Source organism: Hyperolius riggenbachi, chromosome 4 (genome assembly GCF_040937935.1).
Source record: "Hyperolius riggenbachi isolate aHypRig1 chromosome 4, aHypRig1.pri, whole genome shotgun sequence".
In the NCBI taxonomy this organism is placed as follows: domain Eukaryota; kingdom Metazoa; phylum Chordata; class Amphibia; order Anura; family Hyperoliidae; genus Hyperolius; species Hyperolius riggenbachi.
Window position 1 is genome coordinate 433,150,424 of NC_090649.1, and position 14,405 is coordinate 433,164,828.

Consider the following 14,405-nt stretch of genomic DNA (forward strand, 5'->3'; position numbering starts at 1 on the left):
TCAAGGGCACCTCCACCAGTGTTTTTGTAGCATAGTCTAAGCATCACTAGGAGGGCGGGACTACATACCAATATAAAGAAATGTATTGATATATATATATATATATATATATATATATATATATATATATATATATATATATATATATAGGCGTTTCTGATGAGGAAACCAGGATAATTAACATAAAAATGGGTATCCTGAATAAATTGCGGTACTGCATTCTACTATATGTCACTACGGTGCCTCTTTAACCCCTTCCTGACCGCCTAATGCCTATAGGCGTCGGGAAGGTGGCAATCCCAGGACCGCCTAATGCTGAAAGGTGACAAGAGCAGTGGGAGGAGATTAGTGGGGATCCTGCACGCGCATCCCCGCTTAAATGATGGAACTCCGCTCCGTCATCAGTCTGCCAGCAGTGATCAGCTTGCAGACTGTTTCGCCATCTATTCACATTGTAAAGTGGTGCGCTGTACTGGGGGACAGCCGTGTCGATCGCTATCCCCTCTCATGGGCTGATGCCTATGAGAGAAGATTTCCCTGATAGGCTCTGTTGGTGGGTAGAAAAGGGGCCCTTGCATGCTAAAGGTGGCCACTAATGATCCAGTCTTTTTCATCCAATCTTACCATTTCTATGTAATATAAGATAACTGCCTAAATTATCCATTCAATATATTCACTCAATTTACTCTTATACTATATAGATTTGGTAAAATTGGATGAAAAAGATTGGACCATTAGTGGCTACCTTAAAGGAGTTATCAGGCAAAAAAAAAAAAATGAGTTACTTACCTGGGGCTTCTACCAGCCCCATGCAGCCATCCTGTGCCCTCGTAGTCACTCACTGCTGCTCCAGTCCCCCGCCGCCAGCTAGTTTTGTTTTTGCCGACCTCTGGGTCGGCGGGCCGCGTTGCGTACATTTTTACGCATTCCCGCTGTTTTACGCGTTGGTGGTTTAATGCGTAAAAATGTACGCATTGAGCCACTAATGCGTAAAAATGTATGTGTTGATGTTCCTGCATCAGTGAGAATGCATAAAAATGTTCGCAATGCGGCCCGCTGCAACGAAACTAGTCGGCGGCGGGGGACTAGAGCAGCAATGAGTGACTATGAGGGCACAGGATGGTTGCATGGGCCTGGTAGAAGCCCCAGGTAAGTGAAGCTCATTTTTTTTTTTTTTGCCTGATAACTCCTTTTAAGAGAGACTGAAGTCTCACAAAATACCTGTATTCTTTTAAAATCCTCTTTAATATCAATGCCCTAACTAGAACGCCGCATCCCCGTGGCTGAACAGTCAATAAATCACCCCAAACTCCTCGGGGCACATAGCAGGGAGTGCATCCATGAAGAGGCAGAGCTTTGGGCTGTAGCTCTGCTTCTACACGCGCCCATCTGGGCTGATCGCTGCCTCTCCCCGCCCCTTTCAGTCTTCTTTCGCTGAGAGGGGCGGGGGAGAGGCGGTGATCAGCACTGATTGACACGCATGGAGGCAGAGCTACAGCCCAAAGCTCTGCCTCCCCGGGCAGCAAAATCCACGACCAAGAAAGTAGTGGATTTTTGCCCCGGGAGTTTGGGGTGATTTAGTTAGTGTGCAGCCGCGTGGATGCAGCGTTTCAGTTAGGGCATTGATATTAAGGAGGATTTTAAAAGAAAAACCTCTATTTTGAGAGACTTCAGAGTCTCTTTAATTGGCTCTGTAGCAAGCTATTAAAGCTGCAGAGCACTAAATTGTAAAAAAATAGCCTGGTCACTAGGGGGTTGTAAGCCTATGGTCCTGAACTGGTTAATGTGCTTCCCACTGCACTGTTCGCTGAAACTTGAAAGCATTATTGGTCTGTTTGGGGGCTGATCCAGGATGTTTATGCTGTAAACATATCCTTTAACCATTTAACGGCAATGTATAGTATTAAAACGTCATGCTTTTGCCTGTTAATGGCAACATGACGTTTTAATACGTCGCGCGTTCCCGCTGCCACTCCGCACGTGTGCGCGCCGCTATCACCGCCATTACCGTCGGGATCATGTGCTGAGTGATTGGGGAAGAGGACCGAGCAGTCCTCTACCCAATCGCACTGCCTGGAGTGAATGGACGCGATCGCAAACAGCGGCCGCGTCCATTCATAAAAATAGGAACTGTTACAGTTTAATAAAGTGCAAAAAAAAAAAAAAAAAGTGATCACATCCTATACGGGAGAGTGTTCACTATTGCCATCTTGTGGCCAAAAAGTATATTACACATACCTATACAATTACATACACACTATTAATAAAATTATTAAAATTACACTTCCAACCCTCCCCCCCCCCCCCTCCCCCGCAAAAAAAAAAAAAAAATACTTGTAAATAAAAATCAGCTTAAAATAAATAAATAAATAGTTTCCTTAGGGACTCAGCTTTTTTTAATCTATATTTTATGGGGGAAAATTAATTTTCATTTATTATATAGGGGCTTGTAATTATGGCCAGAACAAAAAAAAAACAAAACAGAAAAATAACACCTATATTTCAAAACGGTTTAATAATCGGGACAACTGGGCAAATAAACGGTGTTTGTTTTAACCACACGAGAATGTTTAATTTTAAAACTATAATGGCTGAAAACTGAGAAATAATTTTTTTTTTCATTTTTTTGTCTTTTTCCCATTAAAACACATTTAGGATAGAAAAAAATTCTTAGCAAAATGTACTACCCACAGAAAGCCTAATTGGTGTCGAAAAAAACTAGGTATAGATCATTTTCTTGTGATAAGTAGTAATAAAGTTATTAGGGAATAAGGCCCGGTTCACACTTGCGGTTGTCTGCCAAACGGACCGGATGACCTGACCGGATCCGGACCGGATCCGGATCGGAACCGTACGGTTCTGATCCGGATCTGATCCGGATTTGGTCAGGTTGCATCAGGTGTTCATCAGGATGCGATCCGGATCCGTTTGGCAAAAGTTAAGTACAAACCAAATAAAATGTTGGGGTCTGGGAGGTCAGCAGAAGGGGGACCTGTGGAATCAGGCCCTCTGCTGTTTAGCACTCACCTCCACCTCCGACATGCTGCCAACATCTCCAGCTCGTGTAAAGTCACTGCTGCTCCACTCCAAAATGCTTGCCCATGTGTCCCCATCCAAAATCGCCGCAACAATCCGCATAGGAAGTGGGGTAGAACATCCGGATTTTTAACCAGTGTGTTGTGCGCTCTCCGGTTCTCATTGCTTTGTATTGGCCGGATGGTGCAGTCCGGCTCCGCCCCGGATACGGCTGCCGGAGGAGCCGGACCCAAAAATAGCGCATGTTGGAACGGATGCCGGAGTCCGGATCCGGTCCGGCAGAACGGACGCATGTGAACGGACGCATAGGCTTTCATTGCCATGCCGTGCGTCCGTTCTGCAAGCGGTCCGGCTCCGGCACGGCGATTCCGGACGGCCACCGCTAATGTGAACCGGGCCTTAAAGGGAGGACCACTGACAAGTGAAAATTGCTCTGGTCCGTTAGAGTAAAAACCCTTGGGGGTGAACTGGTTAACTTGTACATGTAGTTAGTTTTTTTTAGCATCAGTATAATTGTGCATAGCAACATCATGTGTACATCTCTTTTGGAAGAGTTGTGAATAGATGCATGTAATTGCAAGTTTTGCATCTTTCAAAAGGCAACCTTTTGAAGATTCATCATTTGCACATGTATAATGCATACCTGATCAGGAGGCACACAGGTTTCAGTTTAATGAAGGTGAATAACTCATTTTGTTATTGCTTTGTATGAAAACACAGCAGTGACTGTTCTATATATGCAGAGAAAGATGATCAGGTTATATGCAGTCAAGGCCATAGGCAGAACCGATATAAGGAATACTCTGTAGTGTTCAGCATTTCAGCAAAACATTGTGGCAAACAATAGGAAAATATCATTTTGTTCAGCTGTGTATTCCTTCATAGGTCACAAATTCATGTTATGTCCTCCCAAGGTATCTAACTGTAATAAAATAACATGGGGCCAGTTGATATTCTTCATGTTCGGAGCCACGGCTGGTTCTAGTAACAGTGGCGGCTCCGGGCAATGGTAATACCTCCCAACAGACCTGACCCTCTCCTCCCATCCCTAAAGCTGCATTAGGAGCCCTTTGTTGGCAATTCCCCCCAGAGCCCCAAGCTGGGCCCCCCCCCAGGTAACCATCCGCCAACCCCAAATTATTAATTGTCAGTGAGAAATTAAGAATTTTTGTTTGTTTACACTTCCTCACTGTAGCCTGCCAGCACTAATATTTAATATGTAGTTATGCCAGTGTTAATGTTTCAATAGTACTTACACTGGCTGTGCTCAAGTTAGCCATTGGACACTAGATGGCGCAAGAGATCTCACTTCTCTTCAGCCCCTTCTATCCTCTTTCGAGCCAGTGGAACACACTTCACACTTCCACCACACGCTGCAACTCCAAATCTAGCGGCAAAACCCTAGGCCTTCCAATTTAACCAATTTAGCTTTTTGGACATAGCTCCTACGTCCAATAATGCATGCTGGATGTAGGAGCTACATCCATGAAATCTTCCATGAAAAAAACTTGTCGCTGCGGCCGATCACTCATTCCCCCGGGGGTACTCGTCGCCACCCGTTAGCCCGGAGATCAATGAATGGGAACACAGTCCCCATGTCAATGAACGCCAGCATCAATTAGATGCCAGCGTCATTGCGATGTCAGAAGTAAAACATCCACACATTACTTCCTGTTTAGCGTACTAATTGTACTGCGCGAGGACATCTTGTGGCCAAATAGTAAAATTACACTTACATACATTTATTTTATCAAACAGACCTACACATATTTTAAAATTAACTCCTTCCCACACTTCCAAAAATATACAAATAAAACTTTAAATAAGAAATAAAAATATTACCTTTACAAACAAACATAAATAGTTATCTTAGGGTCTGAAATTTTTTAATATGCATGTCAAATATATGCATTTTAATATGCATGTTAAAAAGTGATGGATGCAAAACTGAAAAAAATGTAAAATTGTGGTAGGGACATAATTTATAATAGCATGCAAAAACTATAATGGCAGAAAACTGAGAAATAATGATTTTTTTCCATTTTTCTTTTTATTATTATTATTCCCATTTAAAATGCATTTAGAAAAAAAAAATTCTTAGCAAAATGTACCACCCAAAGAAAGCCTAATTGGTAGCGGAAAAAACAAGATATAGATTTTTTTTTTGTGATAAGTAGTGATAAAGTTATTGGCGAATGAATGAGGAGCGCTGAAATGATGCTTAGGGTTAAAAAAACACTGGAGGCTGAAGTGGTTAAGAGGGGGGACGTGTGTGTGTGTGTGTGTGTGTGTGTGTGTGTGTGTGTGTGTGTGTGTGTGTGTGTGTGTGTGTGTGTGTGTGTGTGTGTGTGTGTGTGTGTGTGTGTGTGTGTGTGTGTGTGTGTGTGTGTGTGTGTGTGTGTGTGTGTGTGTGTGTGTGTGTGTGTGTGTGTGTGTGTGTGTGTGTGTGTGTGTGTGTGTGTGTGTGTGTGTGTGTAGGGGGGAGGCGTACAGATTATTGGGCCCTGGGGAAATTTGCCTGTTATAGTGCCAATCCCGTTTGGATCTCACAGGTATGGATAAGCAAAACATAGCAAATCCCCTTTTGTGTGGCCCACAAACTAGCAGACTACCACATCTTTAATCCACACTGACATCTGTTATTCACCAGCTGCCCCTCTTTGTCAAGCTCTTCATTGGCTTCCAATTACCCTGCAAATCCAGTTCAAACTCCCAACTGTAACCTACACAGCTTTCCACAATCTCCCTTTCTCATAACTCTCCTCATTAATGTCCAGATATCATTCCATCTCCAACTTCTGGTCTGCAAATAACCTTTTTCTGTCCTCCACTAGAATTGTCTCCAAATATTCACGAACACAGGGCTTCTCACAAGCTTTTCCACCTCTCTGAAATTCCCTTCCAAAAAATATTAGTCGCTCTCTAAACCAGTGTTTCTCCAACCTGTCCTCGTGACTCCCCTACAGCGCATGTTTTGCAGGCAACCTCAGCTATGCACAGGTGGGGTAATTAGTGTCTCAGCTAGGTGGATTCCATGTAGCTGAGACACTAATTACCCCACCTATGCTTAGGTGAGGTTGCCTGCAAAACATGCACTATTGGGGAGTCATGAGGACAGCTTTGAGAAACACTGCTCTAAACCTTACAACTTTAATGGGAAGTTCAGTTTTATATATGAAAAGTTAAACCCTGAAAAGGACAGTTGTTCTTTAATGCTTATGTATTTTCAGGTTACAGCGACAATTCCCCGTTTGTGCTGAGAGTTCAAGCCTTTGAGAGGTTCTTCACAAAACGCATAGAATATTATGACAAAGTGAGTTGAAGAGCTTTATTTTATTACTTTGAACCTATTTTACAGCACTTTGCAATGCTTATAAAGCCCATCATATCGTCTCCAGTTCTTCGTGAACTCCGACCCCATTTTCTTTGATGCATTCAGGGAAAATATTAGTTTTTCTCCATTGAGCTGGCTTTAACTAAGTGATTCCTCTTTAGTTCTATCCAGAAGAGGTGTAATGATTTCACACTAATTTGTTACATTGCTTATACTGGACGGCCTTTCCTATTGGAATAGCTGGATGCGACAAAAGGCTAAGGTCCTAAACAAGCTTTTAGTCCAAATCTTGCGAAATTGAAATACATAAAATGTTACTACTTCTGTAACATGTTCAGCAACTCCTTTGAGGGCTATGGCTAGGCTAATGAAAGTCAATGGCTGCAAACCCACAGGAGCGACTGCAATTAGGTAAATTGCAATTGTGGATCCTGCAGCTTTTTTGGAGCGATTGTGCTCCAAAACGTGGTATAGGATCACTTTTGAATCGCTGTTCAAAATCTATTTTGTAGTGATTTGGCATGAATAAAGTTTTCAATTGCATGCCAGATTAGTGCGCCAACTTTTGGCATGCAGCCCCGCCCCCTTGCACAGAAGAGAGGACATTACATGGGTGGTGCTCCGGAAGGCCAGTCAGGAAGGGGAAGTCGCCAAACTGTCACTCAATGTCTCCTACAATTGGAGGGTATAATTTCCAGATGCAGGAAGAGGCTTAGCTCCAACAGGAAAGCTTCAGGGGAATGTCGGAGGAAGCTTGTCAGGGTTAGGAGAAGTACAGGGTATAGAGATAGTCACATGATTAACACTATTTACTGGTAAATGAAGGTATTTGTTGAGTTGTTGTTTTTTCTAACACATTTAAGGTGGCCATTAATGGTCCAATTTCTAGCGAAAAATCGTTTGAGCGATCAGATATTCTGATCAGAAAAAAAATTGTTCATTACACCATCAACGAACCAATCTTTGCTTCCTATTTATCACAACCAATCAAGAAAATCCAAATTTTGGTTTGACAAAAACCCAGTCGGATGATTTTTTTTTTTTTTTTTTTTTTTTTTTTTTTATAATCGTTCATAATCGATTGTGCCCATCAACTGACGTTATTTTCAAACAATCCGAACAGAATTTCTGATTGCTCAAACAATTTTTCACTAGAAATTGGACTGTTAGTGGGCACCTTTAGTCTTGTTTTCCTACACCAGTGGGATTAGGACAAGATTAAAAAAAAAATGTCTGTACAAGGGCTTTAAGACGCACCATACAATTTTTTTGAATTTTCTTTTTATTTCAAGAATTACAATACATTTTTTGATTGATTGTAACATTTGAAAAATCTTAACCAATGTGTGTTAACTTATTACCAAATTATGAAAAAAAGATTATTGAAAACTCTGAAAAAAAACCCCTCTTGGGTCTATACATTAAGAAACTGACAATCAACCCTACACCATTCAAATTTCATAAAAATTGATCAGAAAAATCTACCACTCACAATCAACTTATATATATATATATATATATATATATATATATATATATATATATATAAAAAAAAACCCTCAAAGTCAGATTTCTCGTATGAATAAAATAAGAAAAGCTTGCAATTTTTCTGTACAACTGATTGTTTTTATCAAATTGCCATAAAATTGGATCACTTTATTGTATCATATGAGGGCACCTTCAGACTAATAGAACTAAGTCAGAAATCTGCACGTTGTCTTCTATAGGATGAAATTGAAAGAAAAGGAAGCATCCTTGTGGATTACAAGGAACTCCTGGAGGATGAAGAACTCGTGGCATCTGTTCCTTTGTCCAGCGAGCTGAAAGAGATGCCTGAGAAAATACTGGATTGCATGGGGCTGGCCATACACCAGGTGTGTTCAGATATCCATGTGTGGGTGTACTGGCCGATGGCTAGGCAACACCTGCAGGTCCTTTGTGCTTGCTCACCATCCATTAGTGAGTGTTTCTTTTTTAATTTACTTCTGAGCTGCATTATGCAGGAACTCGGGTCTACGGTCTCCTTTACACATTTCACTTTACATTTTTTTAAATATTGCAAAACCTTTTTTTTTTTCATTAACCAAAGGCGTTTATTTGAAAGGAAAATTAAAATTACAACGGGGAATTGAGCATAATGAACTAAACATATTTACTTAGTACTGTACAACTTTGGCTCTAGCATTAGATAGAAATATATAAAACGAGAATTGTCTTACACAATGGTACATACAAAAAAGAGAAGATTTGAAGAACAGGTTGCTATACATGTGGACTGGTAATCCATCTATCCAAGACCCTGGAGAATTTTTGAGGACCACCTCTATGCTTATTGACTAGGCATTTGAGGCCTCTTTGTTATAAAGAAGCAGCAACGTGCACCATCCGTCTGTACTCAGCTTCATTTATTGTGCCTGATATGAAAGTGACATCATAGGGGTATACATCATCAAAACATGTACCTTGTCATGCTGTGGTGGCGGTTGCGGGGGTGGAAGTGACATGATTTGAGGCCTCTTTTACACTTGCATTGCAAGTGTGTGTTGAGTTACCATGTTTTACCACAGGGTAACTCAACAGCAATGCAAGGCAATGGGGCAAATCACATTTAGGGTGTTGCGCCGCGATGCATCGGAAGTATCCGGTGTTGCACGGTGCTTGGCGTAATGGAAGTCTATGGACGACACAGGTAGTGTAAAGGATGGAGTGCGGTGCATGCATGGACCAATGGGCATCCCAGTAATGTTTTTCCTGCCCGGCAGGGCGTACATCGCTGAGGGGGGTGGGGGAGGGGGCGGCTCAATACATATGACCCTGTCAGCGCACTCTGACGCAGGGTTGTATGATTGCAGTTTGTTGCGTTGTGGTGGGATGCGGCAGAAGCATCGCACCACAAAGCAAAAAATACGTGAAAACCGTCCTGAAGGGTTATGTGGATTTTTTTTTTTTAGTTTCCAAATCATCAATGGAAGGACAGAGTGAGGACAACCAACGAAGGGCTATGCATTGCTTGGCCACAAAATGTGTCTCAATAACAATGTCTTATCTTGCTCGGGCGTACCCTCTTCAGTGATGTTTAGAACACATACTGTATACTTAAGTCTAGTGCAACCAGGGATCCAATCATTCATGCAATAAGCTTTCAACATGCCTCCAAAAGTCAGCAATTGGACATCGCCATAATAGATGGATAAAAGTAGGATTATGTAGGGAGGACATAGGGCAACCATTGGAGGACGTCAGGAAATACTTTATAAGTTGGGCTGGAAACGGGTATGTTTGTCTTTAAGACAAGGAGAAACTGAGTGTGAAGCTAATAACTATTCTTCCCACTCATCTTCATCCAATTGAACGTCCAAATTAACCCATTTGGTCTGTGAGCTTTCAGTTATGGGAAGGGCCTGGTATAGGGGCAGCACGGTGGCGTAGTGGTTAGCTCTCTCACCTTGCAGCGCTGGGTCCCTGGTTCGAATCCCAGCCAGGGCACTATCTGCAAAGAGTTTGTATGTTCTCTCCGTGTCTGCGTGGGTTTCCTCCGGGCACTCCGGTTTCCTCCCACATTCCAAAAAACATACAGATAAGTTAATTGGCTACCTCTAAAAATTGGCCCTAGATTACAGTACTTACACTACATAATATAGACATATTGCAATGGTAGGGATTAGATTGCGAGCTCCTTTGAGGGACAGTTAGTGACATAGTCATAGTATATATACATACACTGTACAGCGCTGCGTAATATGTCGGCGCTGTATAAATACTAAATAATAATAATAATTCAATAAGCAAAGAGTAGAGGGTACCAATGTGGTGCTTTAGAGGTCCATCTTTGATATTTTGTAATACAGGTGAAGTGCCAGTAAGGGGGAGCCCCTGAGGAAACTGTGCTTTAGGAGCATGAAAGAGCTGAAGGTACATGAATTAGTGTCTTGAAGATAAATTAAATTGAGTCTGCAGGGAATTAAATTATACTAGTTGGGAATTATGGGTAATTTTGCTTACACCCTTGTCAGCCCAGAACGATGTATTTTCCAATTTGGATAGCTCAAAAGTTTAGGATTGTCCCATAGCAGAGTGAAGTGTTCCCGCATAGTGGAAGGTAAGTCCTTGAATGTCCACTGCCACACCTTAGCAGCTTGTTTCAGAAAAGTGTTTTCATTATCCGATTGTGTTAATGTGCCTTTAATTAGAGCAGGGGTGTCAAACTCGAATACAAAGTTGGCTGAAATTGTACACTGGGACATAGTCGTGGGCCAACCTCAATATCCACTGGCCACCTTCCTCTCTTATATAGTTCCCAGGTATCTAATGGCCCCCCTCCAACCCCTATACAGTTATCTGGTGTCTAGTGGTCCTCCTTCCTGTATACAGTTCCCTGGTGTCTAGAGGCCCCTACCCCCCTATACAGTTCCCTGGTGTTTAGTGCTTTCCCCCTACCTCCGCATATGACTTCCCTGGCGTTTGGGGGCTTTACCTCCAATATAGCGTCCCTGGTGGTCTAGAGTTGGCCAAAGATAATGCAAAGTGGGGAAACCACTTGGGGGACAAATTTGATGGCTCTGCGTGCCAGATTTGGCCAACAGGCCGAAGTTTGACATCAGGGACTTGCGAAGAGTTGGATAAAAACCAATTAAACATGTTCCAGTTGGGAGGCGAGGTAATGCAAATGGGGAGAGACAATCCCCCTGTAAAAAAAGAGCATTTAAATTTGGCTCTCAAGTTGCACAAAACAATAGGCCAACGTTATTATAGAGAAAGAACACAAGAATATAAATTGGGGAGTTGTAGAGAATCTAAAGTATTTTGGGGAGCAGTACCATTTTAATAAGGTTTACTTGACCTACAGCTGAGAGTGGGGATTTAGTACAGGAAGATTATTTATGTTGTGTAATATAGAGAAGGGGTTTAACATTATGTTCAAAATACATCTCGGGGTTGGCCTGTACAGTAGCACCTAAGTATTTAAAGGAGCTAACTATTTGGAGTGGACAGGGAACAGGTTGGAGAGAAATTGTAGTTATCTATTCTCAAAATCGCAGATTTCCCCCAGTTAATGGAAAGACCCAAGTATGAGTCCACAAACATGAAAAGACTTGTTACCTTACCTTTATTTTGTGGTGGATAAGTGATTCCTAATGTTTAAAGGGGCGCTATGGCGAAAAATTTTAAAATTTAAAATATGTGCAAACCTAGACAAATAAGAAGTACATTTTTTCCAGAGTAAAATGAGCCAGTAGGTAGTAGAAATCTGACAGAAGCAATGGGTTTTGGGCTAGTCCATCTCTTTATTGGGGATTCCTCAACAAGGCTTTTATTCTTTTTAAAGTTATTCCCTAAAAAGGATTTAAACCATGATGCTGGCCAGCTTCCCTGCTCCATACAGTTTTTTGACAGTTGGACGGAGCTACTGCCATTCACTAAGTGCTTTTGAAAATAAATCCCTGAGAATCCTCTCTATGAAGAGATGGACTAGTCCACCTGTCGGATTTCTACTACCTACTGTAAGTGACAGCAACATAGGAGAAAAGTAATTTATGGCTCATTTTACTCTGGAAAAAACATACTTCTTGTTTATGTTTGCACATATTTTCGATTTTACAATTTTTTCGCCATAGTGCCCCTTTAAGCAAACACCAGTCAGCCCACTTACAGGCTGCTATATCATCATTATTATAAACAGCAATCCATTGGATTCTCCTTTTTGTTCTTCCCACATAGTGTGGATCATATAGTATAGTTACTTTGAGCTACTTGTTTAATACTGATTTATAAATAAGGTCCTATGCATTTAATAATGTGCTCTCATACTTACAGGTGCTTACTAAAGATCTGGAGAGACATGCAGTAACCCTGCGGGAACAGGAAGGCCTTCCTCTAGAAGAGGCCCCTATAGTCAGCGTACCATATATACATGCTCGGTAACGGCACTCTGTGATCTGGACTCTTCATATCTGTGCTTTGTATAGTTAGCATTCTCCATGTGACACTTCCTCTCTGTGTTATTCCTCTTACAGGGTGTACAATTATGAGCCACTAATACCTCTGAAAAACCTCCGGGCTAATTTGTATGGGAAGTATGTAGCGCTACGTGGCACAGTTGTCAGAGTGAGTAATATTAAACCACTTTGCACCAAAATGGCCTTTGTATGCAACATGTGTGGAGATGTCCAGGGCTTTCCTACTCCTGATGGCAAATACACCGTTCCAACAAAGGTAATGTCATTTACTTCTATGATAAAGTTGGAGCTTTTCAAACTCTTTGTAAACTGTGAGTTTAGACAGATTTGGTGTAATTAGGGTTTGGGTTGGGGATTAGGGGTTTGTATTTAAGTACAGTACCTGAAAATTCAATATAGATCTTGTTTAGGTGGTCAGCGTTGCATTTTCCACATTGTATTTACAATAGAGGAAGTATACTTGGATAAAGTAAGAATGTTCAAGCAATAAATAGGATAAAGTTGTCACCAAACCACAGCGTTTCAAGTCTCTTTCAGTTCTTGTCAATTTATTCCAAGCATCAAAGTGCAGAACACCAAATCATCAATATTTTGGAAATTTTTCTTTGCTTCCTGTCCTGACAAAGATGTCACCCGGGTACAGGATATTTCCTTGCTGCATGTCGCTGCAACATCCATAGCCTAATTATAGACCTGATGGTCCTGGGGACAGTCCTGAGTCGTATCAATAAATATTAGTCACGTAAATCGTATTCTGTACAGAAGAAGAACATTGAATAGCGCTACTTACAGTGCTACACATAAAAGTAAATTAAACAAGAGAGGCAGCTGCAGACCTGTCTACTCTAATTGTCTCTCTTTACCTGTCAAATCTCTATTTTCTCTGTGCACTGACCGTAGTCTGGGGATACATTTTGGCAATAATGTTGAAGAGGGTAGAGCAAATTCATTATTTACTTTGTTTTTTATATTGGTAAAACGAACAGTGTATGGACTAGGCTAGAATTTATTTTGGGTGTGTCAGGAAATTAGATTGCTGCTATGTTGACCAGTACAAATCAATTTTTGATGACATTTATCATGCAAGGGACTGGTAGGCGTAATTCCCATTATTATTTGTATGATCACTGAGAGTGATGCAATTTAAAGAGTTCTCAGTGCTGTTTGCTGTCTTTAGTTCTGCTTTAAGGTAACACCCATGAATTTATATTCCAGTGTCCAGTTCCAGAATGCCGAAGCCGTACATTTACACCTAATCGGGGGTCTCCGCTGACAGTCACTGTGGACTGGCAGACCATCAAGTAAGCTAAGCGCGTGCGTCATAAAGCAGAATTAAAGTTTGGCTTGGTATTCAATAAAAATGTATTTCACTCGTCTTGTCCTTACATTTATCCTACTTACTATTGTCTTAAAGTAATGTCAACTGTGTAAAAAGCACAAGTCCCCCCTTCCCCATCCCATCATAGAATACAGCAGGGCTAGAACTACAGCTGCAATGGTTGTATTTCGTCAGATATATCCAGAAGACTCTTAGGGCCCGTTTCCACTATAGCGTTGCGGAATCGCCGGCGAATCACCGCAGGCAAATCGCATGCGGGTGCGATTCCGCATGCGTTTTTTGCCGCGATTTCGCATGTGATTTCGCATAGGTTAGGGTGATGCGATTTTAACCATGTCACTGCCTGTGTGAATTAACATGGGTACCTATGCGAAATCGCATGCGAATTCGCGGCAAAAAACGCATGGGGAAAACGCATGCGATTTCCCTATTAAATACATTGCGTGCGATTCGCCTGCATTCCACACGCAGGCGAATTCTGAGGGCCCTACCCTGCAGATTTTTTCTGCACAGAAAAACGTGCGGGGAAACGCACAAGTGGAAACAGTCCCATCCACTTGCACTGGCTATGCGAATTCGCATGCGGGCAACGCATGCAAATTCGTGATAGTGGAAACAGGCCCTAATAGTGAGCAAAACCTTCTCTTCGCTGCTTACAGTCACACTGATTCCTGCAAACACAAATCCTTTCTGTTATATTTGCAGATCTTCATCAACTACAGTTAGTAAACAGAAGACA

General features: G+C 41.7%; 1 protein-coding gene across 2 annotated transcripts in view; it reads left to right on the plus strand.

Moving 5' to 3' along the window:
• MCM8 (minichromosome maintenance 8 homologous recombination repair factor) overlaps positions 1 to 14,405 on the plus strand; it is a 72,755-nt gene that overhangs the window by 23,678 nt on the left and 34,672 nt on the right. For both annotated transcript variants that reach the window (XM_068232500.1, XM_068232501.1), the window contains exons 4-8: positions 6,267 to 6,349; positions 8,098 to 8,244; positions 12,185 to 12,288; positions 12,385 to 12,583; positions 13,543 to 13,628. In XM_068232500.1, the coding sequence (XP_068088601.1) occupies positions 6,267 to 6,349; positions 8,098 to 8,244; positions 12,185 to 12,288; positions 12,385 to 12,583; positions 13,543 to 13,628 (619 nt within the window). The remainder of the gene's footprint in view (positions 1 to 6,266; positions 6,350 to 8,097; positions 8,245 to 12,184; positions 12,289 to 12,384; positions 12,584 to 13,542; positions 13,629 to 14,405) is intronic.